The 14,691-nt window shown below is 40.3% G+C and overlaps 1 protein-coding gene across 2 annotated transcripts in view; it reads right to left on the bottom strand.

Moving 5' to 3' along the window:
* The window catches only part of LOC311096687 (integrin alpha-X-like), a 569,425-nt gene that overhangs the window by 30,273 nt on the left and 524,461 nt on the right, over positions 1-14,691 (bottom strand). For both annotated transcript variants that reach the window (XM_084135994.1, XM_084135993.1), the window contains one exon: positions 14,543-14,663. In XM_084135994.1, coding sequence (XP_083992120.1) covers positions 14,543-14,663 — 121 coding nt within the window. The remainder of the gene's footprint in view (positions 1-14,542; positions 14,664-14,691) is intronic.

A 14,691-nucleotide genomic window follows, 5' to 3' on the forward strand; every position in this document is an offset into this window, starting at 1 on the left:
CTTCTCGCCAAGAGGACCCCCGAAGATGTTCGATAAGGTCCGTGCTTTCCTTCTTGCAGCAAAGGTTGGAGCGAAGGCTGTCTCCCTCCACCTTCAAAGTACATGCTGCTGCTATTTCAGCATATCACGACCACATAGATGGCAAATCAGGGAAGCACGACCTGGTCGTCAGGTTCCTTAGGGGGGCGAGACAGTTAAACCCTCCTCGACCCCCCCACCATACCCTCTTGGGACCTTTCCCTGGTGCTTCGAGCACTTCAGGATGTTCCCTTTGAGCCTTTGCAATCAGCAGACTTAAAGCTTCTCTCCTTAAAGATTTTTCTACTGATTGCACTGGCCTCTATCAAGATGGTATCGAGCCTAGAGTTCGGGCCAGGTGACAACCATGTTGTAATGAGACTGGCTATGTGCCCAAGGTTCCTACCACTCCCTTCAGAGATCAGGTAGTGAACCTGCAAGCACTGCCCCTGGAGGAGCGAGACCCAGATCTGGCTTTGCTCAGTCCCGTTCGTGCCCTGCAAATGTACATAGACAGAACTCAGTCTCAGGACCTCAGACCAGCTCTTTGTCATTTACGGAGGCCAGCAGAAGGGAAAGGCTGTCTCCAAGCAGAGGATAGCCCACTGGATAGTGGATGCCATCGCCTTGGCTTACTAAGCACAAGGCGTGCCCTGCCTGCTCAGGTTGCATGCTCACTCCACGAGAGGCATTGCATCCTCCTGGGCTCTGGCACGTGGCTCCTCGCTAACAGATATCTGTAGAGCTGCAGGCTGGGCGACACCTAACACATTCGCTAGATTTTATTGCCCACGTGTAGAGTCGGTCTCCTCCCATGTTCTCACCCTAAACTGGTAGAAGCACTGAGAGGCCCGGCTCTGTCGGCTTGCTGCATCCTACTGTGCTCCCTATTTCTGCAGAGTGAAAAACCTGGGAGCCCTCCAACACCCTTGGCCCGGACATGGCGGAGCGTCCGGTGCCAGGCCTTTATCTGCTGAATCCTTGAGAACCTGGTTTAGGCTGGGTTCCATATGTGTGACCCTACGGGGATACCATATGTGTATTCTTCCACGGCTGCCCCTAATCGAAGCCTGTGTCTTTCCCTTGGGCTAAGTCACCCAATATGCAGTACAACCTTCGGGCTAGCCTATATATATATTTTTCCACATAACTCCTTCGAAGAATGTGGCTTCCGCAGCATTCCCCCTACCACAGAAGGGCACGCTTTCCCAGTGTTATCCAATTATCTCACTGTATGGGTTATCACAGAACAACAGTGACAGATACACTCTGTGTAAGCCCTCTCCTATCGTCCTTCCAGGCAAAAAGGGGTAGAGGCTTACACAGGGCGCTGGATTTGGTGCAACAGCTGTGGCGCTTTGGTAGGGATTCCTATTTGTCGGTATTCTGCTCTTGCTTTGACAGGTTAGCGTAGCAGATAGCTAACATAAGATCCATGAAATAAAGACCCAGGAAACCGGAGTAGAGAGAGGCCTTTAGTAAGGATCTTTCCAATTTTGTAAAACTGTAGAAACATAACAATATGGCATTACAAACTGCCCATATATACATATACAAGAATATGCAACTCAAGTCTAACATATATAGCTATCCCATAAGAAAAATTAGCCATTATAATGAGACTTGCAGGACTAGTAAGCATTTAAGCTAACTTTAACATGGGTGTCTATTAGTGTTGTCACGGTACCAAAATTTCAGTATTCGGTACCGATACCAGTGAAAATCCACGGTTCTCGGTACCAATTTCGGTACCAAAGCTTAATTTAGATTAAATTTACATAATTATATTAAAGTGTATATCACAGTTACAAAGATGGAAACTGTAGTATTAAAAACACTTTACAATAAGATTCCATTTGTTAGATAACATTAGATAAAATGACCTAACAAAAAAACAATAGTTATATACTGTCGCAATTATTCTCCTTTAGGGGTTAATTTAAAAATACATTTTTAAAATCAAAAGTTAACATTATTTCTGTTAACATTATTTAATGCACAATGAATGAAGTGAACAAACATGACCAATCAAGTGTTTGTATTAAATAACATTCACAAACATTAATTAATGTTGTAAAAATATATTGTTCACTCAATGTGTTATGTTAGATAACGCATTAAGTGATGTTAATGAATGGTATCTTATTGTAGCATTACCAAACTATACAGGAGATAAAATATGTTTTATTTGACTTGACTATACTTTTATTTAATCCAAAACTGTATTCATATTTAACTTTAAAAGGGCTTTTTAAACCTGCTAAGAGTTATCCAGCCAAGAATAAGACTAGAACTGCTTTTCTGACGGACTGATATTAATGACAGCTTTTTATTTCTCATCTCCATAAATATATCTAGTAGTAAAGCTAATGCAAGGGCTAGAAATCAATTAATAGGCCTATGTCACACTTCCTCGTCGTCATGGAGAGCGCAGTTCGCACAAGCGTTTGTACTCCCGTGGCGTCTGTCGTTGCTATGCATCCATGAACGCGCATGGAAAAGCGAGCGCGCCGCTTCTATTATGAGCGCGCTTGCCGCGCGCCATTTGAAATAACGTATCTGCACGCGCAAAAACATCAGCACCACATCAGCAGCAGCACCGCCGATCGCCATCATCACACGACGAGGTGTATATCCCCTGAACGGAGATGTAAGTACAGTCGCCACATCTGCTGCGACCCGCCGGGGCAGCCAGCTCATCGGCTCGGCTCCTGAGCAAAAAACTGAAGTGCAATCGCACCTGCTGCTCGTTATATACCCGCGCTGCGTGGCTGAACAGCTGATGCAAATGATTGTACGCCAATGTGCATTGGCTTGTTTAGTTTCACTAGAAGTAGATTGGGCTCTCTAGCGAGATTCCTATCCGTCGGTCACGACGTACGTCTCCGTTCCCTCCTTCAGGGAACGAGGGTTACCATATGTAAACGAGATGTTATAGTTACTAGTTACTTCTCACATATAGTAACTGAGTAAACATCATTATGCAAGTAACTAATTACCTGGGAAAGTAACTTTATTTATTTATTTATTCATTTATTTGACATGGACATTGCAATTAAACATAGTACAAAACAAGTTTGTAACTGATGCTATGCAAAAAGAGTTTATAGCTAGTGCTAATTTTCAACTCCAGTCCATGGTTGGGCCTTTAAACTACAACATTTTCTATTTCATCCTAAAAACGTATCTATAGACACACCATATAAATCACTTACATACACAAACTAGCTATTTACAAATGGGTACATTCCTGTTTCGATTTCATCCAAGACTTAACTCGAGAAGTGAACATTTTAAGCTCAGTCATGGTTTTAAGTTCAGTGGGTAATGAGTTCCACAACTTTGCACTTTTATATGAAAAAGCAGACTGACCAAATTAAGTCTTACGGTACGGAACTATACAGTTGTTATTGATAGAGCCTCTGGTGACTCTGTTGATGCTTTGTCTCTGCATAAATGAACTGAGTGGCTCAGGTGCTATATTATTGAGACATTTGAAAGTTAGTTTGAAAAAACATAAATCACTAAAGCTTTCAAAGCTTAACAATTTATACTTCTGGAGAATATTGCAGTGATGGTAGCGGATTGGCTTCTTGTCCATAATCTTTATAGTTTGATTGTATAATGACCTGATGTGTTTAGTTACTGAGAGCGTGGCCTGTGCCCATGCTGTCATGCAGTTTGATATATGAGAGAATATCATAGCGTGCATGTACAGGAGGGCGGCCTGGTTTGGAATGTATTGTCTAATTAGTTTGAAACAGTTTAGGTTGCTTTGTATAGTTTTTGAGATTTTCTTAAGAAGTTTGTCAAATTTTAATTGGGGGTCAAGAATCAATCCAAGGTATTTAAAATCTGTTACCAATTTTATAGTTATATCTTGCAAATTAATCTGAAAATTTTGTTCCACATCTTGTCTTTTAATAGAAAAACACATTGCTACAGTTTTAGTTGAATTTAGCACCAACTGATTTTGTATGAGCCATTGACTGACCTCAGCCATACAAGTGGTCAAAACCTCCGATGACTGTTCTGGTGACTTAGCGGGTGCATAAAAAACAGCATCGTCCGCATAAAGTTGGCAATTTACATCTGGACAGATTTGTGGCAAATCATTTATAAAAAGACTAAACATCAAAGGTCCCAGTATAGAGCCCTGTGGTATGCCCCTTTGAATGCGTAAGAGTGGTGACTTATCCTGACCAACTTTAACCCTCTGAGGTCGACAAACGCGCGGGCGCGTTTTGCCGGATTTTCTCCACATTGTAGCACTATAAACTTAAATTACTCCATCATTTATGGTCATACAGAAAAAAGAAATATAAAAAAAGAATCTGTGATATTTCTCCTTTTGTATGTGTCCACTTACAATCAAATCAAAACATTGTGCTTTTGTAAAATAAAGAAAATAAACAGGGTGTGCATTCTGCCTCTCTGTCGCGGTGAACTTTTTTTTCTTGAGCACGTCTATAAACTGAAACAAAACTCAGCGAATACTTGTCACACATTTATGAGCCATATACCTTTATAAACATTTAAGTGTGTACTTTTAAATAATCGGATTCAAAACGAAAACAAATATTCTCTGTTTACGTAATTTGTATAAAACCAACAAGATGTCCAGCTTCTCAAACGCTTGCTCATTACAGTTAATTTGGCCACGCCTACTCGCGCAAAAGATATTCACATGCAAATCTCCACATGGAACGCGAACGCGCTCGTTACCTCAACAACAAAACACTTCACTTCACTTTTCGTCGAGTTTGAAAGACGTGCCTGAGCTTACATTGGATTTAGGCTACCTCAGAAGAAGAAGAACGCGATCTGAAGACAAGAAAGATAAGGTAAGAAATTCTTACATAGCCTAGTTTGTTATTGTTGCATAAATGTCACGTTGCAGTTGAACTGTTGCTAGATATATGGGGAATATTATAATATTTAGACCCGTGTTTACTGTGTTTGTGGATATCTGCTCAAACATATATATGTTTAAGGTAACCATAATGTTTTATATTTGAGCGTGATCGCGTTTGAATGTATCATATTTTGCAAGCGATCGCGTTTGAATGTATCATATTTTGGATGAAAGCAAAACGCACCAAACGGCTTCATGTTTTTATTATTATCTCATTTCATATCATCATAACGGATGGAAACATTTGAAGTAACATGATAATCAATATATTTTGCTCTAGCTTAGTTGTTACTGAAATCTTTTGGAAGATTTATAGGCTGCTATAGGTTATTTATTGTTATTATTATTTTATCCGCACTGCGCATATACCTTATGCCTACAAGGCACAACAAACCTGGTGTTCATTATATTATATATCGTTGGAAACGTGTGTGTGTGTGTGTGTATTCTGTGAATTTTAAAAAGGAATTTTAAAAAGCAATTTTAACCAGAAAAATCTAATATTTATTTCCAAAATCGTGCAGGCCTTTCTCTTGATATCAGTATGTTCACTTTTTTTTTTCAGGTCCCAGATGCCACTGAGGACTTCAACATTCACATGAGTCTCAGTACGTGAACATGGTAAAGTGAAAATCTTGGAAATGAAAGGTATGTACAGTGTTTTTAGGAATGGCACAAAGGTCTCTGTCTTTGAAGAGCTTTTTTGGCATTTGTTGTGTATCTTTGGATTATGTTGTGTTGTAAATAAATCCAAACAATTTAAAAGCCATTCTTTTTTAAATCTCCTCATTTACAGTATTGTGCAAGGTTGCTCAGAATGATAGGGGCCTGATAGCTCCTAATAGGGCCGTTAGGGGAGGTTCTTTGTCTTTCTCAGGTGAGAAAAGCTTACATATTAATGAGCTCTCGCATAAGGCTTTTTCACACAAAACACGTCGTAAAAATTTTAAATCAATATATTGTCTTATCTGAATGAGCAGTCAGGGTGATTTTCACATAGTTTTGCAGCAAATATTCTAGGCTACGTCATACAATTTCCAAAAGTCTTGTGAAGAAATAATCAGTATGGGTTTCATGGCCTTATTTCAGTGAGAATTTTTTTTTGTATTTTCAAAAACCACGCATAAATGTCATTATCTCAAAACTACAAACTTTTACATACATGCTGTTGATATATTATTGTAGCAGAGTTTGTGCTGAATACAGTGTAATTAGACTTTAGCCATGAAAATGTCACAAGTAACAGATATAACCAGAAATGTCAGAGCATGTCAGAACACCTCCAGGGCCCAGAAAACAGCTCAGACCTCAGAGGGTTAACACACTGATGTCTGTCTTGAAGATAAGATGTGAACCAGCTAACTGTCTCAGCAGAAAAGTTAAAGGATGTCATCTTGGATAGTAGTAGGCTATGACTGACCGTTTCGAAAGCCTTCTTTAGATCTAAAAACCTCCTACCACCTGACTCCTGTCCATGGACTGTTTTAGATTTTAAATCAAACAGCAGTTTGCAATTTCGGTTGAATAACCCGGTCTAAAACCAAACTGCTGTGGGTGGAGGAGCTGATTGGTTTCCAAGTGGTCAATCAATTGTGCAGCTACTAGGGTTGTGCCGATAGACGATAGTATCGTGTATCGATGATAGTCAGAGATATCGCTGCTGGCAGATGCCTTTGACGATATCAATACGATAATTAGCTAGTTTTCCCATTAATGTATTAAATCATTATTATTATTATGAAGCTAGTATTGTTATTAAATTAATTAGGAACTACAATTAATTTGCCTTGCCTAAATTCATAACGACATCACCATAACCACACTTGCGACATCACCGACGCGCGTATGAGATCCATTCACAAATTGTCAAGAGTGCTTGTTTTAACAGACGCATCATTCTTATACAGAGCCAAGATGAAGACGGCATCGTTGTTCGTCAGTATTTTGTTTCCATAGCACATTAACAAAACATTTAATGACACTAATTACACTAAAAACAATACAATTACAAAATATTAATGATAATAATAATATCACTAAAATTATATAGGCCTAATAACAGTCTTTAGTTCACGAACGCAGCACAACTCTGCCATCTGTGAAAATCAAAAACAACTTAAAACACTTGTTTAACAAGTAATATTCTTCTAATTGTTTCACTGTCAATAATGTAAGTCCACAAGAGAAATATTAAGCCAGTAAATTAAGATAGTTGCTATACCGTTATATCCACCGTCGTCTCAGAGAGAACGCGCCGTTAATGCAGCGAAAGCTCAGTCCGTTTCTGCTTTCACTTTCAGGGAATGAGCGCGTTTACATGCACGTTATTAACTTGATTATGCTGAATAAACTGACAATGCATGTCATGTAAACACATTAACCTGTTTTCCTTTATCAGAGTCAAGTCATAAGTTTAAGTAGGCTATAACCGATCGACTTTTAGATTTTTGCCTTTGATTTCTCCCGGCATTTAAAACACATTAACCCGCGTTCTTTGGGCTTATTGAAGTGCGATATGCGAAGTGCATCCAGACAAAGAGAGCACTGGTAGAGGACATATATCACAAACTCCGACTCTTTCTTGACCTAAGAAATTATTAAAACGTGTTCCCATCTCGTGCAGAAGTACAGTCAAAATGCTGCATCTGTAACGGCATGAGAGGATAATGTGTCCGTAAATTTCCCGCTGACATGTTGAAATACTCTGAGTCAGATACAAGATTATAGGATCTTTTTTTTTTACCTCACTATACCGGGAAATAACCTGATTTAGCCTATTAATAAACACTCCACCTTTGCTAGCAAAATAGAAAACAATTCTCATATATAAAACGAACTAATAAAACAAGCAAATTAACGAGTAAATAAGCAAGTTAATAATCAAATAAGTAAGCCCCGCCCCCCTCACGATAATATCGTGTATCGCCGATCTCACAGGCTGACGATAGGACGATATGAAAATGGAACATATCGCCCAACACTAGCAGCTACTACTTTCTCAAGTACTTTTGATAAAATAGGCTAAATGGATATGGGCCGATAATTGCACATACTGTCCAAACTTCCTGCTTTGAATATTGGTATGATGACGGCCTTTTTCCAGTCTGAGGGAAATTTACACGTTCTTATTGACAGATTAACTAGATGTGTCAATGGTCTTCTCAGGACACTGCTGTATTTTTTAAGAAAGCAACAATCAATATTAAAAATGTCATTTGATTTAGAATTAAATAATTTTGCAATAATTGATGCCACTTTTGTTTCATCAACTGTTTGGATGTAGAAACAATCTGCAGAAGCAGAAGGAGCTGGACAATTTAAGTTTTCAGTTGTTGAAAAATCTTTACACAAGTCTTCTACTGATTGCACAAAATATGAGTTAAATTCGTTTGCCATTATGGCAGCGTCATTCATATTTTTTCCATCTAGAGTAAGTCCCCGAATTCCTTTGTGTTTAGTTGTTTTATTAGTCAAGTTATTTAAGTATTTCCAGAGAGAATTATTGTTTCCCTTTGCATTTCCTATAAGTTTAGTATAATAAGATGCTTTCGCTTCTCGTAATTCAAGGACCACTTTATTTCTTAAGCTTTTGTAAGTTAAGATATCAATATTAAGCTTTGAGCTTAAAGATTTCTTTAGGGCCATATCTCTCATCTTCATTAACTTTTTCATGTCATTATTTAGCCACGGAAGGGTATTATTATTTTGTTTGTATTTCTTTTGCTTTCTAATTTTTTCTATTAACCCTGAGATAGCTGCTGTCATAGAATTGCAACATTCATCCACATCCTCCATGGCCATAATTTGTTCCCAATTACAGTTCTTTAGTTCCTTTTCAAACTGCACAGTTTTGGATTTAGGGATAACTAATCTTATATTATTATTATTATTATCAGGTTTACCAAAATATTGCAGTCTCTTTTTAGTGAGTTTTCTAACTGTCAGGGTCATGTTGTGGTCTGAGAGTCCAGTTATCAGATTATAGGTCCTAGTAATACGCTCTGGTCTATTAGTAAAAGCCATGTCAATGAGCGTTTTTGTTTGCCGAGTAATCCTCGTAGGCCCTTTAGTCATAATAGTTTTTAATTTTAGTCTACAAACCTTATCAGACCAATTGATATTGAAGTCACCATACCATATTGTCTCTCTATGAACCTCAAGCTGTTTCGCTGCCTTATTCAGCTCATCATAAAAAGACACATTATGAGAAGGTGGGTTATAGAGGACTACAATATTAAAGTTCATTGATGTTGATAGAGTTACATTAAGAGCAAGGCATTCGAGGGGGGTGTTAAGTTCTACTACGTGACATTTAAATATATCTCTGATGTAGATTAACACACCTCCCCCCTTCCCAGAGTTTCTGTCCTTTCTGTAGCATTGATATCCAGAAACGTCGATCATATTTGTTGAAATATTGTTGTGCAGCCAGGTTTCCGTCAAACAAATGTAGTCCAAGTTGGAGTCCAGGAGAAGTGCTGAGATCTGATCCCTTTTGGAGATTAGACTGCGGATGTTTAATTGTCCTCCTAGTATTCCTTTTGGTTTGCTCACAGGCGGCTAAGATCAATAGCGGTGTGCTCCTCGGCTTGGAGCTGCTCCTGTAGTTCCTGGCTCAAAGCCATTGACTATTGAGTTACTTTAAAAAAAAAAAATCTAATATGTCAAATAACTTGGATGGGGAACTCGAGCTGCGTCGAGACGCGGTGGGAACACTATACCCACGAAGCCATAATAACCAATGCCTGTCTGTATGAAATCATAGCGCATACTAAGATACAAGCACCCTAGACCCCAGAGTGGAGCCTAAATCCAGGTTATAAAATCTCACAAATGTGTGTGGTGAGGACCAGCCTGCCGCATCACAAATGTCAAGAAGGGAAACACCCGATAACAGAGCTTTAGAGGCAGCAATCCTCCTGGTAGAATGGGCCTGGACAACCATAGGTGAAGGCTGACCAGTCACTTCATAAGCAAGTGAGATAGCCTCAACCACCCACTTGCTCATTCTCTGCTTAGATGCAGGGTACCCTTTTCTAGGTGACAAATAGTTGATCCGACTTTCGCCACAGGGCAGCTCTGTGAACATAGGCATCCAAAGCCTGAACAGGGCATAGCAGATTGAGTTTTTCCTGATCTGATGTTAAGAAAGGTGGAGGACAGAAGGCCTGCAGCATAATGGGACCCGCAAAATTAGTAAGGACTTTAGGGACACAACCCGGCCTAGGGTGAAGGAAGCCTTTCACCATACCAGGTGCAAATTCCAGGCACAAAGGAGCAACCGACAGAGCTTGGAAATCTCCAATTCTCTTTATGGAAGAAATAGCAAGGAGAAATAAAGTCTTTAGAGAGAGGATTTTTTCTGAAACCTCTTCAATAGGCTCGAAGGGAGCTAAAGTCAGGCCTTCCAGTACAATGGCCAAATCTCAAGCCAGTGCCCCAGTGCGCGATGCAGGCCTCAGCCTCAAGAGTGCCACGGAGAAAACAAGTAATAAGAGAATCTCTATCCAAAGATGCACCACCCAAAGGTGTGTGGTAAGCAGATATAGCCGCCACATACACCTTTAAGGTGGAGGGAGATAATCCAGCAGAGAAACGCTCTTGCAAATAATTTAGTACTGTACCAACAGGGCAGTTAACAGGATTCAGTTGCCATTCTCCGCACCAAGCAGAGAACAGTTTCCATTTCAGTGCATACAGTCTTCTAACGGAGGGTCGACAGACCTAATTCTATGAGCTGTGCCCCCTCAGCGTGAAACTGCTATGGTCGAGGGTGATAAATCGTGCCCCCTGCTTGGGACAATAGGTTCCCCCTGATAGGAATCTCCATCTGAGAGCCGTCTAGAAGGGACACCAGGTCCGAGAACCAGTCTCTGGCCGGCCATTACGGGGCTACGAACATAAAAGGTCCTATCCAGAACCCCCGGGAGCAAAGATATCGGGGGAAATGCGTACAGGTATAGCTTCGGCCATTCCTGAACCATCGCATCCAGCTCCACTTGGGCTGGGAGGAGAGGGAGAACCACATGGGACATTAAGTGGTCTCTGAAGATGCAAGTTTCTGAGCCATAGGTCAACCTTGTGCTTGACCGAATTTCACCCATAGGAGTTTCACCGCCTCAGGGTGAAGTCTCTATTCCCTGGGCCTCAGCCCCTGTTTTGAAAGGATATCCGCTCCCTGGTTTTGGTGCCCCGGAATATATACTGCCCTGAGAGACAGTAATTTCCCCTAGGCCCATAGGAGGATCTGATGGGTCAGCTTGCATAGGTGATGTGACATCAGACCCCTCTTGATGGTTGATGTAAGAGACCACCGAAGTGTTGTCCGTGGGGACAAGCACATGATGGTCCCTTAGGTCTGGGAGGAAGTGTTTGAGAGGCTGAAACACCACCATCATTTCTATCCAATTTATGTGCCCAGAAAGTAGATGGTCCTCCCACAGACCATTCGCCGAGCGACCACTCATGATCGCCCCCCCAAACCTGTGAGGGAAGCATCCGTCGTTAGCGTAACTCGACAACAAGGAGCCCCCAGCACTGGGCCTTGAGTGTAACCAAAGCTTCTTCCACATGAGTAAGGCACGTAGGCGTGACCTTGATCATGCAAAACGGATTTCCCCTCAGAGAAAACTCCTTGGTTCTGAGCCACCACAGCAGGGGTTTCATGTACTGAAGGCCAAAAATAATTACGTTGGACACAGCTGCCATAAGATCCAACCGTCTCTGAAACTGTTTTACAGTGAGTGACTGACCTAGTTTTAAGCTATTCACGGCTGAGAGGATTGATACTATACTTGCAGGGGACAGTTGTTCCTGCATCGTTGTCGAATCCCAAACTACGCCAAGGTAAGTGGTCCTCTGAGATGGAAGGAGCACACTCTTTTTGGCGTTCAACTCTCTCGTGTGGGACAGAAAGACATCTCAATGCCGAACTGCCATTTGCTCGGATTGAGCTAGCCATTAATCAACAAAACGTCAATGTAATTCAACACGCGGATGCCCTGGAGTCTCAGTGGAGCCAGAGCTGCATTTCGTGAAAGTGCGGTGTGATAAACCTAGGCCGAAAGGAAGAACCCAATATTGGTACGCTTCGCCCCCGAAACTGAACCTCAGGAACTTCCTGTGATGAGGATGGATGGCTACATGGAAGTACGCGTCCTTCAAGTCTATCGTGACAAACCAGTCATCGGACTGAATTTGTGACACGATCTGTTTGAGTGTAAGCATCTTGAACTTGAGTTTCTGGACCCTGCGGTTTAGTTGGCGCAGGTCTAGAATAGGACACAACCCTCCATCCTTCTTTGGAACAATGAAGTAACGGCTGTAAAACCCTGACTCCCTGCTGGGAGGAGGAACCCTTTCTACGGCCTCCTTTCGTAGAAGAGTCTAGACTTGTTGCTCCATAACCAGAGCCTGCCCGGGGTCCACCACCATAGGGAGAACCCCTAGAAGCACGAGTCACAACCTCCATCAGCTCCTCATAAGCAGGGGTATGAGGTGGCGAATCCTCAAAATCCTGAAGCTGACTTCTGCGGATGAAACTGCAAACTATTTTCAGTAAAAATGTTCTTCAATTTATTATAATTCTGACTCTTGTCTTAAATATACTGCACTTCTAACTACTGGTCTTAATTAATCATATCTGGTCCTTGGGTCTTTAACTGTAAATTCCATAACAGAAGTAATATAAAGGAATTTTCTGTATTGATTTTTCACAAGTGTTTTACTCATAATTTTAATTACGCATTGCACTGCATTGTGTTGTTTTTTGGGTTTAAGGAAATGTCCGTAAACTTACTGGTAATTTTACTTTGGCATATTTGGCAAATATAGTAGGTCATCTGAATATTCCATGTTTACAGAAAATGTATATACTTCACAAATAATACTGCAGAAATAGTCTGAATAATGTTATATGATTGTCATTTTTAACACAGTCCACGTATGACTATGTGTGCAGGTTTTATAGATATATTTACAGTACTGTATGCTTCTGGTTCTTTCTCTGTCTACAACCCATTAAAGCATGGCATATCTCAATCTATAATGCCCTAAATACAGTGATTGCCAACAGGGGGTGCTGCATTCAAAGAGACACCATATGGGACTTTTGGACTGGCCCACTGTTTAGAAGTCACACAAATTTTAAATAAACATTTCAATAACCAGTAAAATTATTCACTATGTGCAATGAAGCACAAAAGCTATAATCTGATTTTTCCATGTCAGTCTATTGTAGTCTATTTCATAATTACCCTGTAAGAGTCACATAGGGACTAGTTCATCTGAAATAATAATTTATTTTAAAAACAGTAGTTTTACTGATTTTTAAAAAAAAAACTAATTCATAAGAAATGTATTGGTTTAAAATGCATGATTTAGTAATGTTTAGATCTGATAACATTTCAGTATTTTGAGCTTCCAGTCAAATAACACTACGTCATAACATAAGTGATTGGATGTGGTTAGTTTGGTTTTGAAGTTAGAGACGTTGGAAGCAACACAGTTTTTTGACCGTGCGTACCATGTCTATGTATAATTTAGTGTTTTGGAAGTAAACATTTAAAAAGAAGACCGTTTGGTTTGCTCGTGTTTCAAATACTTGTTGTAGTTAGACTGACTTCAAAAGGTGGTACAGAAGAATTAGAAGCAACTAGGTGCCACAGTATACCCCTAAAGGCAAAGTAAAAGCAAAAGCAACTGTGGTTGTTAACTAATGTTGGTAAGCCAGTCTCTTCCTGTCCCAGTGTTCTGCTCGTGGCCATAATAAGCTAATGAACAGAGTAAAGGAGTCTTTATGCTTATAGAGCTGGTAAGTCCCGCCAATCCGTAAAACCCCACTGGACCTCTAGGTTGAAAAATCGTCAATGCAAGTGAATGTGAGAAAATAATTATTTTCTGGTCCCGTTTGAATTGTGCCATGAATGTGAACATATGTTGTCTGTGAATTTTTTATATAATTTTTCATGTTACGAGTTTGACAGTATATTGTATGATTCTTTGGCTAGCAGTCGTGGAAAAGACATAACGAGAAAGACTACATGTCGCCTATGTGACGTCACCCCATAACACATTTTCCCTCCACTTGTCAAATCACGGTGCTAATGCTGCGATAATCTATGGAGACAGATCGAGATGCCTGTGTGTTTTGTACCCAAATGTCACCATTCAAACCAAATGGGCTGTTCTTTCTTTAGATTCCCGTCTGATGTAAAAACTAGTTGTAGTCCACAAAGTGCTCTCACACAAAGTCTAACCGTATCAAACTTCTACCCGCTAAATTGTAGCATTCTTCACACGAAAAATTATATTAAAAATTCACAGACAACATATGTTCACATTCATCGCAAAATTCAAACGAGACCAGAAAATAATTATTTTCTCACATTCACTTGCATTGACGATTTTTCAACCTAGAGGTCCAGTGGGGTTAGCGGAAGGGGCGGGACTTACCAGCGCTATAAAAATGTTCTCCATAGTCTTCTCATCATCACAAGTAAGTGCTGATCAACAATGGAGGAGAAACCTATGCAATGTGGTGGTGAGAACTGGCTTTCCAAACCATACAGGTTTTTTTGGTTTCATTATCAGTGGTTATGTTGCTCTCACCTTGATGCTTTCTGTATCACCTTATAGCCAAAGGCAACATTTTGGCTCTGTGAAGGTGAAGGTGCAGTGAAGATTTTCCAGGTAACGGGATCAATGTTAAAAGCCATCACCGACTGAGATGCTAAAGTGTTCAGAAGTGATAAAAAAGA

Source organism: Abramis brama (assembly GCF_963993115.1).
Source record: "Abramis brama genome assembly, chromosome: 14".
Taxonomy (NCBI): domain Eukaryota; kingdom Metazoa; phylum Chordata; class Actinopteri; order Cypriniformes; family Leuciscidae; genus Abramis; species Abramis brama.